General features: G+C 41.8%; 1 protein-coding gene across 1 annotated transcript in view; it reads right to left on the reverse strand.

The window, feature by feature from the left end:
* The window catches only part of LOC127210047 (PH and SEC7 domain-containing protein 3-like), a 114,544-nt gene extending 112,165 nt beyond the window's left edge, over positions 1-2,379 (reverse strand). The window contains exon 1 of the mRNA XM_051169740.1: positions 2,101-2,379. Within this exon, the coding sequence (XP_051025697.1) occupies positions 2,101-2,259 (159 nt within the window). The 5' untranslated portion in view covers positions 2,260-2,379. The remainder of the gene's footprint in view (positions 1-2,100) is intronic.
* Positions 2,380-16,889: the final 14,510 nt, after the last annotated feature.

Below are 16,889 nucleotides of genomic sequence, written 5' to 3' on the forward strand. Positions count from 1 at the left end.
AGAACACAGGTTACCATGTAATTACATATGTCCATAATGAAAATCAGTTAATTAGGTTAGGGCAAACATTAGGATACTGTTTAATTTAGCTAATCTCTAATTCTAATGGGATACATACGCAAGGCAGAGAGGCAGGGGCAAAGGGACTGGGAGACAGAGAGAGACAGTCTAGGAGCTAAGAGCTTAGATATATCTTGAATAAACACGCCAGAACTCAGGAGAGCATATAATATCCCAATATATTTTTTAAAATATAAGATTATAATCGGCAAAGTCATTTGATGGCCTCTTAACTAAAATTCTATCAGGGGCATGTATACAATACTCTTGACTAAAATATTACCCAAAGTGTATAGATTCCTATCAAATAAGGGTGGCTGCATCTGTATAAAACAACAGAGAAAACATTAGAAAAATGTGCTCATTTGGCATCTGTTAGCTTCCAATATTACCCCACACAACCTAATTCTGAGCAAACCAGTAGTATTAAAATGATTGAATTTTTATTAGGATGAGTTTGTGCTACAAAAGCATTCCCAATAATGACCTCTTATTTCTCAGGGCTTCTGACGACATCTTATAGATGTGATACACATTAAAACAAAATTCAGAGATGCTAAGTCAGTGTGTTCTTTGCAAAATAGACTTTGTAACCATGCTGTCCACTACATGCCTGGCCTTCTACATCTACTTAATATTTTGATAGCCTTTGGGGGGGGGTCTCAGTAGGAGGTGGCAGTCATTACACCATGTGAGGTCGCAGAGCAGGTGCAGTAGAAAAAAAAGGCATGTTCATTTGGGTCATATTAAAAGACTGTCAAGAAAAGCATATTTCTTCCTAAAACTATTCCTTAAAAATAACCGAGGAAAAGGCCACCTGTGAAGAACTTATTAGAGCAAAAGACTCTGCTTTTGATGGATGGGGCTAGGCTCCACTACATCATAATGTAAGGTGGTAGACAGAGAGCCAGCATATTTCTTAAAGTCACCATCCACGCCTACCACATTTTGAGGGGAACCTGTTAAGACCAAAGCCTTTCAAAAACTGTAATGACACAGGGAGGAAGAGGCCAGGAGGGTGCAGGAGAGGAGGGCAGGGGCACAAGGTGGTGGGGGGAGGGGAGAGGGGAGAAGTAGGTAGTCCTAACGTCACTCCCAGTGGGTCTGGACAGAACCCACGTGAAGGCTGAAGTGACAGAGAGCGACCTCCCAAAGCTTTTCCTACACATCTCCAAGCCCGTGCATCTTGCTATGATCACCCGCATCCCCAGCTCCAGAGTCCTGTGGTCCTATGATTCCATCGTTCCATTTTTAAACCTGTAGAGTGGGAGGGTGTCTGAGTACCCTGCTCACACAGATGGCGGTGGGAGGACTCTCAAGGACATGTTGCATGTAGTAAATGCCCCACTTCACTACGTAATCACTCCCTTCCCATTCCACAGGGACCGAGATTATGTTATCTCAGAGAGAACCACGGAGACGGCGGCGCCTTATTAACAGCAGTGCCGCAGCAGAGCGCACACGTGTGGAAGGCACACAAAAGGAGGAATTCCTTCCAGTTATGCACACCTGGCAACGAGCGGAGCAAGAATGCAGCCTACAGCACAGGGTCACTTTTCTACACTCGCTCCACAGGCTTGGGGGAGGGGAACAGACTGGGAGAGGGAGGGAAGGAAATGAACTCAATGAAAGATAAAAAAAAAAAAAAAAAAAAAAATCACACGAGAGATTTCTACATTCTTTATGCTCTAAAAATACGCCACACCAAGAAGTCATTTGTCACGGCAACCTTTCTGAGACTGAAACGCGACCACCATGCCAACCACCAGTCTCCACACACATCTCTCTTTCAGTATTGCTTCAATCTTTCTCTTCTGCAGACTGGTTCTGTGCAAAGCTGCTGCACAGCACAGCACTTCTCCCATCTGGAGTTTCAGGTATCAGCACTCACCCCAATCGCATTGATTATCTTAGAGCCATTTTATGCTTCCCCTGTTACTTTCTCAGCCTGTCACTGCCTGTCAGATGCCGGCAGACTGCACAGCACCCTGTGATCCCACCATACAACTGTCCACAATAATTAACACGGCGTGTCTTTACCTTGGTCTCCTTAGCAGAAAACTCTGAGGAGTTGGAAATTTTCATGGACTTTGACCGGTGGGACTGCCGCCGGATAGAATCCTCTCGGGAGTACTTCACAGAACCCGAGGTCCTCACCCGTACCTTGCTGGCACTCTGAACACTATTCACGCCAATCATTTTGAAGGTCTACTAGGGAACAGGTTTGGAGAAATAAAAAGGCACTTTCTACCCGTCACAAAGCTCTAATGCTGAAAGAACTCTGCCTGCTGTACTCCAGCAGCGCCAAGCAGCTCCCGAGCAGCTCTGCGATCTTCTTAGCTGAGGAAGCACCAGCCTGCCTCCCCCAGCATCTTCAACTACCCTGTTTGCAGCGAGTCTGATTGTTCCAGGCACGGCACACGTCACTGGCTGCAAAGAGGAAAAAAAATGCAATCCCACCCCTTGCTACTCGGCTCTTTTACACACACACACACACACACACACACACACACACACAGAGAGAGAGAGAGAGAGAGAGAGAGAGAGAGAGAGAGAGAGAGAGAGAGAGAGAGAGAGAGAGAGAGAGAGAGAGAGAGCATATTCACACACTGGAACAAATGGCAACTGGCCAAGCAAGCAACTCATTAACATTCCAAATAGCAACACCATTTCTCTTGTGCAGTAATCTCATTAATGTCAACAACAAAACAGACACACCACAAATAAAAGTCACAAGTAATCTGCAAGGCACCACCACGTGGGGTCAGAATGGACCGAGCCACAATTCTAAAAGGGAGAAAGATATGCAGATGCGTCTCAGGGTGTCAACAGGCTCAGTCAATTACAGGCATTCCACAGAAGGCTAGCCACAAAGGCATTTTGGTGATCAATGATTTTTCTTTCTTTCCTATTTCAAATTGTGTTGCTGGTCAGAATTAAATGTTTCCTATGACCTTAGACTATCACTGCCTGGTATTTAGACAGGAATTGCTGACTTGCTCAGCAAATGCAGAAGGATGTTAGTTATCTCCTTGTTATGCTGAAAGTTAAGGGGGGCGGGAATGAGGGTGTTTGGGCTTAGGGTAAGATCAATAAATCCAATCCAGATCAATAAGGATATTCCAAAGCCACAAATGCTGTGTTTATGGGAACTTGCTGCCTTCTGAGCAAGAATTACAAGTTGGACATTGTTAGAAAACAAGATATATTTAGCTCTAATAATTTTAGTTACTTTTGGATGTAATTTTCACAATTGTAACACCTGACTTGCCTAGTCTCTCAGAGGCAACAGGTCAACTGCAGAATCATGTCTTGTTCCCGGTATTAATGCAAATTAATAAAACAAAAAAAAAACAGTATATAAAAACAATTCTGCCAAAAATGCTTCCTCAATTGCCTGCAGCCTTCAACCCTGACTTCCTTGATTGTTCCTGAGAATTCTATATAACAGACAACCAGGTGCTGATGTCCGTGGACGGTCCGCTGTTGCCCCCCTCTGTCACCTAGCCCAGGGAAAGAGAACGCCGGGGCCTTTGATTTTTTTCACCCCATGACAGGCTGTGTTCTACTTCTCTTCGTTGTCCCCCATCTTTTCTTTGAAGCCTTGGGGCTTCAACTCTTCTATAAGCACACTGACAAATGTGAGTGGAGTTTGTCTAAAATAATAATAGGAAATATATTTAGAAGATCTTAGGCTCTGCTGCCCTTAGGGCTGCATGGAGTTCAGAGACTACGATAGCACTTTGTCTTCTCTGAGGTACACTGTTCTCTCTCTTGGTTGGGAATCTAATGGCTTTCTACTTTATGGGGCAGGTTTCAAAGACATAAGGTGTGTACTGTAACAGGGTAATACGGCTAATAGTTTATAATATATGCAATTGTAGCTGGGCACACAGTAGGTATATATAGCCAATGTAATACCCAAGGTGGAACTGCAAACGCACTGCATCACAACACATTCCAAGCAGCACCCTGAATAAGCAGAGAGCCAACTCAGAGTGGGCAAGACAGACAACACTTACTGCTCCAGTCTGAGGATATTTGCCAGTCTCCACAGGCAGATTCAGAATTTCCACAGAGGCTGTTTTCTTTTCTCTACCAAACTGGTTACTAAAGACAGTAAGAAAGAAAACTATATCCTACAATATGACATCCAGCTCCATTTCCGGAGGTCTGGAAGCAATGTATTACATTTGCCCCATTGCTGCCAAGCAGGCACTGGCCATAGACCATAATAATCAATAACCACTGCATCAGTTCAACACCTAGAGCTTTAGAGGAGTGCCCTGCATCACTCTCCACCTGTGCAGATGAGGATGGTCAGTTTAGGATGCTGTCACACAGCCCAGTCCAAGCCTTTATGATACGCTACATGATAAGGCAGCATCTCCCCCATACTGCCGATGCAGCGAGACTTTGTAGAGCAGAGGGAAAAGCCTTCCTCCTTCCCTGCCCTCTACTCATGTTCCAGAACACATACCTCTGTCTGAATGGTGACAACCACCACTGCAATGACCCTCACAGTCCAAGGACAAAGAACGGATGGTGCCTCTAACCTGGCTAAGCACGGTCTTAAGAAGCACCTTGGGGTCTGGAGAGATGGCTCAGTGGTTAAGAGCACTGACTACTCTTCCAGAGGTCATGAGTTCAATTCCCAGCAACCACATGGTGGCTCACAATCATCTATGATGTGATTTGATACTCTTCTGGCCTGCAAAGTGTACATGCAGGCAGAGCATATACCTTGGTGCTTTCAGGGTCTTCTAGTTCTTGGTTCTCCATTACTGACTGCCCTGTCCAAACAGATCCACATCCTCAAATAATGTTTCATAAAATAAGGATGCAATACATCATACTTAATATGGCTTTCTAAACAAACTATTTTGGTTCTACACTTCCTTTCTACTGCCCACCATCTTGATATGGCTACCTATAGTTTACAGGTAGATGTACTATAAAGAATCCGCGTGACACATCACACAGCCTCATTCTGTACTAGCCTACCATGAGGCCTTGCCTGCTCTAGACATTGGCTGGACTGTACAGACAGATTGCTTCCAATAAAATAAAGGCAGGCCTCCTAGAGAGCAGCAGCTGTTTAACGGCAAAAAATAACTTTCCATGAAAGCTTCAGCAGAAAACAAAGGTGACTTGCTTAACAGAACAAAAAGGCAGGGGGAACTATCAAGGCAAATCCACTAGCCAGAGGGCTGTGAGCTGGCACTTCAACTTCTGATGCTGTCTGGGAATGAGGACATTATTCATTACATAAATCCCACAATCTTCTTTAAAAGGTCTTCGCTAACAACAACAGCAATTGAAAAATACTCAACAGAGACCCAGAGAAATGAACCCTATTTGATACATTTTTCACTAACTGCCTAGTGGGTGTCAGGTAGGAGGGGCATATACCACTCACACAACCGTGCCCTTAACTTTTGACTCATTAAATTATGCCAGCACACTGACAACAGCAAATTCCTTTGGAGTATCGGTGTGCTTAAAGGCTTGCAGGCCTTAGATGAGATAATTGGCAGAATGACAGTGGGTATATCTAACAGAAGCTCCCCTCTTGGCTAAAGCAATCTTACGGAACACTGGCCAAACAAACAAAACCAAAATTTACAAACCACCAAAACCAAACATGAACTACACATAAAAGGAAAGCAAGAGATTCAGTTATGAACATGTGGAGAAGGCAAAGTGAAAACGAATGTTCTAGAGGCATGGCAGGGTTTCAGGAGGCGGGCAGGACGTGGGGGGCGGGGTCAAAGGAGGCCACTTTTCCTTTATTCTCAGAACAGAATGGTGGCTTTAACAATTCCTTAGTTCAAAAGGATCCTGTTTTTCTGTCTGTAGGCTCCTTAGATTACACTGTTGGGACTGAGGCAGGAGAAGGTGACAAGAGGCTGATCTGATATTCAGAGGGTGGGTGCTGGCTGAGATTTAGTCATGTCTGTCACATGACCAGCATCTTCAAAAGGCTGCCTCTGTTTGAAGCTGCTAACGAATTATCTTCCAACTAGTCCTTTGGACTCCAACTCACCATCAGATCTGCACTTAGATATAATCACCTCCCCTCCAACCTCTTCATTTTCAAGATGAATATCTCTGAGATAAAGAAACCGAAAGTGACTTACTCAGAGCCTGACTATGACAGGGTTTCTTACTCTCTAATGGCAGAGAAACGATTTAGGGGGATGAGGGGGTACATACGCCATCTCCTAAACAATTTGTCTTTAAAAAGCTAAATATACCATGAACACATATGTCTAAATTGCACCGATGTTGGAAATGAGTATCTTGAAATGGCAGTAGATTCTGGGAGACAAATTCCAGAGATGAAATGAAGATGACCACTTATGACACAGTTATGAAGCGTAGACTTGAAGAATCAACTCTTTTTTTTTTTTTTAATCTTTTAAATATTTTTACTGAGAAGAGAGAAAGTACAGTGGAATACAGCACTACTGCACATGTAGCCAACGGTCAGAACATTCTCCACAGCTGAGTGGAGAGTGGGACATGACTTTCTCACGTACTCTGGTGCCTCACATTTGACCATGTCCCCTGGAGGGGGAGACCTGGTGACACCCAGAGGAAGGACTGCAGGTTGCCAAGAAGAGACTTGATACCCTATGAGCATATACAGGGGGAGGTAATCCCCCTCAGGAACAGTCATAGGGGAGGGGAATAATGGGGAAATTAGCGGGGGGGAGGAATGGGAGGATACAAGGGATGGGATAAACATTGAGATGTAACAAGAATAAATTAATAAAAAAAAAAAAAGAATTTGGATCACCAAAATACAGATTAGAGCCAGAAATCAGTAAGTGGAACGTTACAATGTCAGGGATGAGAAGTGATGCTCTCTTCATTCAGGCTGGTAGCTGTTCAGGGAAGGTTCCAGAGAGAAGCATTTTCTGATTGTTTGTTTACTTGCTTGTTTACTTGTTTCATTTGAAATGTGAGACAAAAGGACTAACCTACAATGTTTGTGTTTTGAAACCAAGTAAATTGTTTTACACCTTCCCCAGGGTGAAATCTGGGGAAAGACATGATGTAAGGCAGAAGAATCAACTCTTATCTGTCCTAACTTACAAACCGGGTCAAACATGTGGCATCGTCTGTTCCTTGCTGTTATGGGGAAGGCAGGCATCCTACAGTGTATCGTGTGCTCGTGCCTTGCAAACATCACGTGATCACAAAACTAGACCTCCTTCTACAGAACAATATTCATCATCTTAAGTGACAATGCATAGATACCATGGACACTGTGGCATTAAAAAAAAAAATCAAACTAAATGTTTGTCCCCTGTCTTCCTCCAGATGAACACAGCACAGCCAGAGAAGCCATTTTGAACATAAGTAGATGTGGCAGCTCAGTTTCTCCTAGCACTTTACGTTCCACAACAAAAACCTGGTCCCCAGACAGCCTGGCTACATGAGGCTCTATTGAATTTGACACTCATAGGAGAGCCTGTGCTGAATCTTCGTGCTAGGTGACACCAGTCCACCAACTGACCCTAACCGCTTCCTCAAAACTAGGACTGACTCTGGAAATTTCTCACAAACCAGAGTCTTGTCTATGCTGCCTGTCTACCTTCCCCTCCTCCCCACCTCTGGCTCAGAAGGTGGCTGAGCAAGGTTCATATATACATACCTTTACTTTTGCCCATTTCAAAAACAAAAGCAAAAAGATTTGCCCTGCAGGATGACTACACATTTGCATATTTCCCCATTCATAAACAGTTAGTATACAAACAAACAAACAAACAAAAAAACACTAAAAGTAAGTCATCTTGAAGCTTGATTAACATGTACAGTAATTGACAGTTGGGTGTCAGAGACACTGTGATCTGTTTTACCTACGAGAACATGTTGCATCACTCCAGCAGGCTCCATCTTGCCTGTAGCATCACATGCTTTCAATTCCATCTGTTCTTCAAATATACAAAGCAACTAGATGGGGAAATCCTTTAAATAGAACCGTCTTACATTTAAAATTAAATGACATGGATATCTCAAAGGAAGACAAACATGAAGGAGTCTCGAACTTAAAAAAAAATATCGTTTTCCTCCTGAACTAAGCCATTCACGTCAAGTCATTTAGATCAGAGACACACATTAGCTTTGGTGGTTGGGAGTGAGGGAAAATGCACAAGGAATTCTGCATCTAGGACACAGCCTGGTATAACTGAAATTTTCTTCCCAAACCATTACATTGTGAAAAACACAGAACCTAGCCCTAGAAGGATAGGATTTCTCAAGGTAGGTGGGTAAACCAACCTATTCTATATACTGGAAACTCTGTAAATTCTTGTTACAAGAAAGTAATCTTCACTCCATTGCACAATAATTGCAAGACGCAAATACAAAAACCAGGTTTCCAAGCCCTCAAAGCTATTTTTCCAAGGTGAGTAGGCTAGTAATTGTCTATGGGGTAGTAAGTGCTGAGAAAATGTTCTGTTCCAGAAGCCAATCCAATAAGCCCACCTATAATTACCCCTCTCCACCACTCAGTGTATTAATAAACATTGCTGGGTGCCTAATATGTGCCAGGCACAGTGTCTGAGAGGAAATGAAATGACGAGAGACCTTGCCCTCATGCAAGAAAGTGTCAATCAATGTAAATTACTCCACTCGCCTGTTTTCCTAAAGCATTACTCAGAGAGCACATCACTGTCTTTTATCCCACTTTTATTTATCAGAAAACCCTTTAATGCTTCTACCCATCATCAAACTTGTGATTAGCTTTTTAAGTTTTTTTAAGTCAATTATTTTAAGCTGTAGTAGTTTAGATTCTCTTCCTGATGATGAAGAAAAACTGGCTATACACCTTAGTGGAGGAAACACTTATTTTGGAAATACAGTCCATCACAGCAGGGAGTCACTGTAGCAGAAGCAGTGTACAGCTGTAGTAGCAAGACTGTAGCAGAAGCAGTGTACAGCTGTAGTAACGAGACTGTAGCAGAAGCAGTGTACAGCTATAGCAACGAGACTGTAGCAGAAGCAGTGTACAGCTGTAGTAACGAGCCTGTAGCAGAAGCAGTGTACAGCTGTAGCAACGAGACTGTAGCAGAAGCAGTGTACAGCTGTAGTAGCGAGACTGTAGCAGAAGCAGTGTACAGCTGTAGTAACGAGACTGTAGCAGAAGCAGTGTACAGCTGTAGCAACGAGACTGTAGCAGAAGCAGTGTACAGCTGTAATAACGAGCCTGTAGCAGAAGCAGTGTACAGCTGTAGCAACGAGACTGTAGCAGAAGCAGTGTACAGCTGTAGCAACGAGACTGTAGCAGAAGCAGTGTACAGCTGTAGTAACGAGACTGTAGCAGAAGCAGTGTACAGCTGTAGCAACGAGACTGTAGCTGAAGCAGTGTACAGCTGTAGCAACGAGACTGTAGCAAAAGCAGTGTACAGCTGTAGTAATGAGACTGTAGCAGAAGCAGTGTACAGCTGTAGTAATGAGACTGTAGCTGAAGCAGTGTACAGCTGTAGTAACGACACTGTAGCTGAAGCAGTGTACAGCTGTAGTAACGAGACTGTAGCAGAAGCAGTGTACAGCTGTAGTAACGAGACTGTAGCAGAAGCAGTGTACAGCTGTAGTAACGAGACTGTAGCTGAAGCAGTGTACAGCTGTAGTAACGAGACTGTAGCAGAAGCAGTGTACAGCTGTAGCAACGAGACTGTAGCAGAAGCAGTGTACAGCTGTAGTAGCGAGACTGTAGCAGAAGCAGTGTACAGCTGTAGCAACGAGACTGTAGCAGAAGCAGTGTACAGCTGTAGTAACGACACTGTAGCTGAAGCAGTGTACAGCTGTAGTAACGACACTGTAGCTGAAGCAGTGTACAGCTGTAGTAGCGAGACTGTAGCAGAAGCAGTGTACAGCTGTAGTAACGAGACTGTAGCTGAAGCAGTGTACAGCTGTAGCAACGAGACTGTAGCAGAAGCAGTGTACAGCTGTAGTAGCGAGACTGTAGCAGAAGCAGTGTACAGCTGTAGCAACGAGACTGTAGCAGAAGCAGTGTACAGCTGTAGCAACGAGACTGTAGCAGAAGCAGTGTACAGCTGTAGTAATGAGACTGTAGCAGAAGCAGTGTACAGCTGTAGTAATGAGACTGTAGCTGAAGCAGTGTACAGCTGTAGTAACGACACTGTAGCTGAAGCAGTGTACAGCTGTAGTAACAACACTGTAGCAGAAGCAGTGTACAGCTGTGGTAATAAGTTAGGCTGCATCTAGGCAGGTCAGCTGTGCAAAGAAATAGGAATTCTTGGCTTTATTTTCCATTTTTATTCAGTATCTGAGTCCAGACCAGTGGATGGCGTTACCCTTATACAGGGTGGTAAGTCTTTCCCCCTCAATAAATTCTCTCTGGAAATGCTTTCACATATATATCTAAAGGCTCATTAAATCTGTATTTCTAATCAAACAAAGTTAACAATGTAAATTAACCATCAGAACACACAATGGTTCCCATTTGATGCCATGTAAGGGTCCTTATAATCTCTATAGTACAAATGAGGGAACATGTTTAATTTGGCTCAACATTTTGATTTCTCTCATTTACAATTCTAGGCACTAGGAACAGATTATTATGCAAAACCAGGCAGAATCCCATTCCCACTGAGACAAGCAAATAATCATTGATTAAATATCAATCCCTCCAACAAAGATAAATCAGTAACACTGTCAATATCATAATGAAGACACAAGCAGGGTCCTGAAAGGATGCGGGCTTTTCTGAGAACTTCCCAGAGGAGCCTAGCAAATGATGACACAGATGGTGCTGAAGGATGAACTGCAAAGGAAAGGGGCCCTGAGCAGAGTGGGCACCCTTCCTGGGGTCCGGGAGAGAAGCCTGAATGTGGGTGACTGAGAAGAGACCAGTGAGAATGAAAGGAAGACAGGACTGTGGGAAAGCAGCCAGATTAAGGATGAGGAGAAGCTATCCATGGGCTTACAAAAGCAGTGACAGAATTTCAATATGATGCTAAGCAATGTTTCTGTCTTCCCAATAACCAATGTGGATTCCTGGGACATACCAGTGCATGGGACATACTCAATGTACTACAATATTCGTGTTTATACAAGGTAAGACCAAAGGCATCAGGGGTCCACCAGTGTCTACACTAATATGGAGTTAATTTTATTGCTGTGTATGGCCGTAAAGGTGCTGAGGCTTACTTTAACTCACAGTGTCACCACTGTAAGTAATTGCAAGATAACAGACATGGCAAGAATTGCTCATCACAAAAGACAAGGAATTGCTATGTTAGGGTCATTTTCTGTATCCAACTCCTTAGTTTTCACAAAGCACAATAAGAAAGCTGCCTATGGTGGATAAGTGTTACTTAAACATCTCAGTCACTAAGTACATCCAGAATCCCAATTTCTTATTTTTTTAAAGTCATATGGGAGGTTGAAGGAAAAAAAAATGTTATTTTAAAATCTTAAAGCTTTTAAAAAAAAAAAATCTTAAAGCTTTACTTTGTGGTTTCAGAAGTCCATTTCCAGAAATAGAAAGTCTAGGTGGGAGTTTAGATCAGTACCAGCTTGCCCTCAAGTATATTCCTGAAGGATGGAGAAAAACCATGAAGCAGAGTCAGAAGAAATCTAGTTCATATTCCTAAATAGGTAAAGGCCAGGTGCTATGTATATGAAACGTCCCAGGCTGAGCCAGACTTTTTGAGGCCTGACGTATACAGGGGTATTTTAAAGGCATTTCCCCTGACCTATTAGTAATATTGCTTCGGGCTTCCTCCGCATTCCCATCAGCCCTTACAATACTGTTGGGTTCCAATGGAACCAAACCAGCTAGAAACATGCAACCTTAAACCAAGACACCAAAGAAAAAAAACCAACAGATTTAGTTTAACACTCTCTGCCTCATCCAAGATTCAGTTTGGCCAAGACTGTAACTGTAGCTTCCATAGCTTAGCAGCATGCATGGCAGTAATAAACTATAATGCTTATGTAACCAAAGAGACACGTGTTGACATCTTGGCTTGACTATTGCTTTGGGGAGAGTGTCTTAAATTCTCTAAATTTCACACAAAAGCAAACAAAGGAACAAACAAACAAACAAACAAAAAACCAAACCAAATAAACAAACAGAAGAAGCATGCCACACTGGAGAACCACACCACACTAGACCTTCACTCCTTTTAGGCGACTGGCTTTAATTTTCCCACTTTAGAAGGGCTCTGCCATAGGTAGTAGACAGGCCCTGTCTTGTATGTTAGCAGCAAATGCATAAGCCTAAAGGTACTAGACGTTTGTTTCTTGATGTCTTCAAAGGAGACCGCCCTGCGGCTGCTATACTGGCAAGGGTAACATCAATCCACATCTCATATGGTCACAAAAAGAACCTGCTATTGTCCTCTGCTGTCTGCCTACCTTGGTTCACGTCTGTTTCCCACCTACGATTCTTGAAACAACCATCACTTTTAACTCCTTGATAACTTCTCAGTATGTTTATTTTACTCAAAAGTTCTGGGTCCTATTTTCTTTCTCTCTCCTCTCCCCCCATACCTCCTTCCCTTCCTTTCTAACTTTAAATGGGAGCCACGAATCCTGGCTAGTGCAGATATCACATTATGGGATGCTCAGAGAAACATATAGCACAGGGCCATGTAATCATGGCATGGGCAGTCAAGGATAGTCAGGTGGGACCTTGAATGCTCTGAAAGATGCATTAATTTGGGATCTGATTGTCCACATGGCCAAGTCTTCTAAAAAAAAAAAAATAATAATAATAGAGGAAGTCAGCATCCAAATCCAGGGCTTTTTCTCAGATTAGAACTACACTGACATTTACTAAAGCCTGGACCTCCAAACAGTAAGTAAAACTTTCCTGTTCCCTGTGCCCTGTCAACCTACTTGCCTCTGTCCTTGACCTTCAGGGCCTTCCTGCCTACCCACTCCACCTGCTGCCACTACAGTCCCTTCACACTGCAGGGAGAACAGCTACAAAGCGTCAGTCAGCAGATTTACCCCTTCAGATGAAAGCTCGCTTTTCTCATACTTAGGTAATGAACTTATCCTGACAAATCACACAGTCCTCACTCAAGGGGTCTTTGAAGCCGGTCCACTGTGGTGCTGAAAATCACAGCATCCCTAAAAGCAGTATTCATAGATATTAAGAAATACCTAATATAATGCTTTAACTCATGGAGAAGCAATAAATTCAAAGGAAAAGAAATGGAGAAAGGAAAATTAAGACAGAACTGGAAGTACGCTGCGTGGCTCTCATGCCCCCCAAGGGGGGCCGGGAACAAAAACAAAACCAAAAAAAACTACTGACCTCTAGGAGCAGGAAACAGCTTCCTTTCAAAAACCAGCAACAGCAAAGAACAGCCCTGAGCTGACATTATAGCAATGCTGAGAGCATCCCTTGGGTTGGTTAGCAGAAGGGTAACAATCTAAATTAAACCTTAAGATCGCCTCAAATGAACCGCGCAGACAGGAAAGACAGGAAAGGGCAAGTGGGTGGTGAGCAGAGACGAGTACCTGCCAACCCTCCAGTCATAGGTTATAAATAGGACTGGCTAATGCATCAAATAGCAGCTTTGGGAATATAAAGGTTTGGTCCCAGGATCCTCCTTGGGTATCAAATCTTTAGAAGCTCAAGTTTTTTGTGTGAATGGAAAAATAGGTAAATACAACCTCAACATAGCCACCTGGACAATAATTTCTAGACTACTTATAATAACTAATAAATTAAAATGCATTCAAAATGGTTTTCATACTGCATTGTATAGTGAATATACACAAGAAAAAAGCCTATGTCCAATATATGAACAAGTTTTTCCAAATATTATCCTTCCACTGTTGAATCTATGGGTTGGAAACCACAGCTATAGAAGGCTGGCTGTACTTTAGAAACAAACTATTAATCTTCTTCTGCATACTTGAGGAGATACCAAGAGAATTTATGAAACTATGGATAACTTCAGTCAATTTCAGCAGGCTTTCTTATTATATAATAACTGACATCTATATGCATATAGTACATCCAATGTCTATGGAAGATATTACAAATAATTAAAACACTTCAACAGCTCCCATCACCATTAAAGCTTCTTGAGTTCAGTCTCAACCACTGAACTCTTCCTCAATACACACATTATTTTGAGGTTTTGTGTCTGCCTTATGATGTCACACATCTATTGGGATTACAATCTAGAAACTATTCCATATAGGCTCTAGGAAAGGAGTCTCACAATGCTATTGTCTGCAACAGGCAAACGGAAGATACATCTCAATGGCTAAGTAATAGCATTGACCTACCTACAAGCAGAACAGCAGATTCCCATCTGCAGGGAGACCTATGTAAATGGAGGGTGAAGAAAGAAAACAAACACTCCTGGATGGAATCTGGGGATTCCCTTTGGGAAGGAAGGCACATGAAGTCCTGCTGTTGGCTTGCTCTCAGAACTGCTGCATGGTGAAGCAAACTCCTGGGAAGGAAGATCTGCATCTGAGGACAATCCACCACTGGTCTATCTCCACCACCCGACTTAGGACACATCTAAGGACCACCTCAGCTCAACCGCTTGTGGGGAGTGTGAAAGCCTTTGGTGAAGCTACATCATGGTCCACGATTTCCAATCCTGCTTCCATCTCCAACCCATTGGACAAATCATGTTTCCCAGGAAGTATCAAATAAGCCAGGTGCTTCAACCCACCCCTATGGGAAACTTTACTAGGCAAATGTCATTAGTTTCCTTTCGTAGGTGGATTTCATAGATGGCAGCTAACCTGCCTAAAGCTACTCAGCTACAAAAACTCAATGTTAAGTCTACCTGAATCTTAAATACTACACAATTCTCTGCGTTGCCTATATCACTAAAAAGCACATGCTCAGTTTCCATTACAATACACTCCTTAAGGCAAATATTAACTCAGATATTGTTTGCCATAAAATGTCCCCAGAATGAGCAAGGTTTTGCTATTTTTTAATAGTAATAGAATATTACATTGGCAAGCTTATGACCAGTGTACTTGCCTATGAATATAAATGTGAGGTACTTAACTTTTATTGAGTTACTTCTAAGAAATCTAGTCCCACCATCTTTACTTACTCTAACTAAAATCAGAGAGTAATAGTACACACCACATCAGTCAGACCACTATTAGTTCTATGAAAAAAAGAATGAAACAGTATACCAGAAGTATATCAAAATTTAACAATCACAGAAATCTCATTAATATATTTATAACAGAAATTTTAATAATTTATACATCCAAAATGCTATAATTTCAGCATGTAATGGACATAATAATTACCGAGACATTAAATTCTTATTTTTTTCTTATTAAATCTTAGAAAGCTGGTGTACATTTTTACACATATGAAGCAACTCAATGTAAACAGGCAACTATCAAGTGACCTACAGCCATGTGGGGTCAGAGGCAACAGTATTGGCTATCCACATATAAAGGTAAAAGCACAAAAACCTAGCTAATAACAAAAATAAAAACAGAGAATTTGTTAATATTTCTGAAATATTTTGACAGTTGATTGGTGATTCTCCTCATTAATCTATTCAAACAAGACTTACTTATAACACAAAACAAAAGTATTTCATTAGCTTTTTATACTGAGGATTGAGTTTATAAAGGAATATACATTCTTCCCTATCAAAAGTAGATCTGGAAAGATTCTGCATGAAATGTCCATCTTACCAAAAGCAATCTGCACATTCAATGAAATTCCCATCAAAATTTCAGCACAGCCCTAAAAGAACACTTAACTTCATATGGAAAAATAGAAAAATCTGGGATAGCCAAAACAACCCTAAATTGTTTTACAATAAAAGAACTTCTGGAGGTATCACCATCCATGATTTCAAACTGTACTACAGAGAAATAGTAATAAAGTCCCCATGGTACTGGCATAAAATCAGACAGGTTGAGCAATGGAATCAAATTGAAGACTCAGAAGTAGACCCACACACCTATGGGTATTTGATTTTTAACAAAGAATCTAAAAGTATACAATGGAACAAAGACAGCATCTTCAAAAAATGGTGCTGGTCTAACTGAATATTTGCATGTAAATGAATGTAAATAGATCTATATCCATCACCCTGCAGAAAGCTCAAGTCTAAGTGAAATGAAGAACTTAACATAATACTGGCTACACTGAGCCTGATAGAAGAGAAAATGAGGAAGAGCCTTGAATTCATTGGCACAGAGATAACTTTCTGAGCAGAACACCAACAGCTCAGGCTCTAAGATCAACAATTAATAAATGGGACCTCGTGAAACTGGAAAACCTTCTGTAAGGCAAAGGACACTGTCAACAGAGCAAAACAGCAGCCTAGAGACTGAGAAAAAACCTTCACCAACCCTACATTCGAGAAGAGGGCTAACATCAGCAAACCGTCTCTGTCATCTTCTCATTTGGGGAGCTATTAACCTGCACCCCCGTATGCTCAGGTAATTTTATTCCTTCTCAAGTATCTGATGGGGTTGAACACCAGATAGCTCAGTTTTATAATTAAGCTTAGTTGTTTAGGGGTTAAAATGTTTTTAGGTCTAGACAGATGTTTTATATTTTAAGTTGATAATGAGATATGATAGATATTGATTTACATTCAGAATTTTAGACTCACCAAATAGGAAAGATGTTTTCTTCAAGGCTGCCAAATACAAATAGCTAAAACACTATGAATATAACATTATATGTGTGTGTGTGTATAAAAATTCCTGATTGTTCGTGGTTCTTCTTGCTGTAGGTAGTTTATTGTATATATGTGTAATAATATAAATGTATATGTAAACATTTTTAAATGTTAAACAAACATATAAATAACTCAAGAAAC

The sequence above is a fragment of the Acomys russatus genome, chromosome 27 (genome assembly GCF_903995435.1).
Source record: "Acomys russatus chromosome 27, mAcoRus1.1, whole genome shotgun sequence".
Taxonomy (NCBI): Eukaryota; Metazoa; Chordata; class Mammalia; order Rodentia; family Muridae; genus Acomys; species Acomys russatus.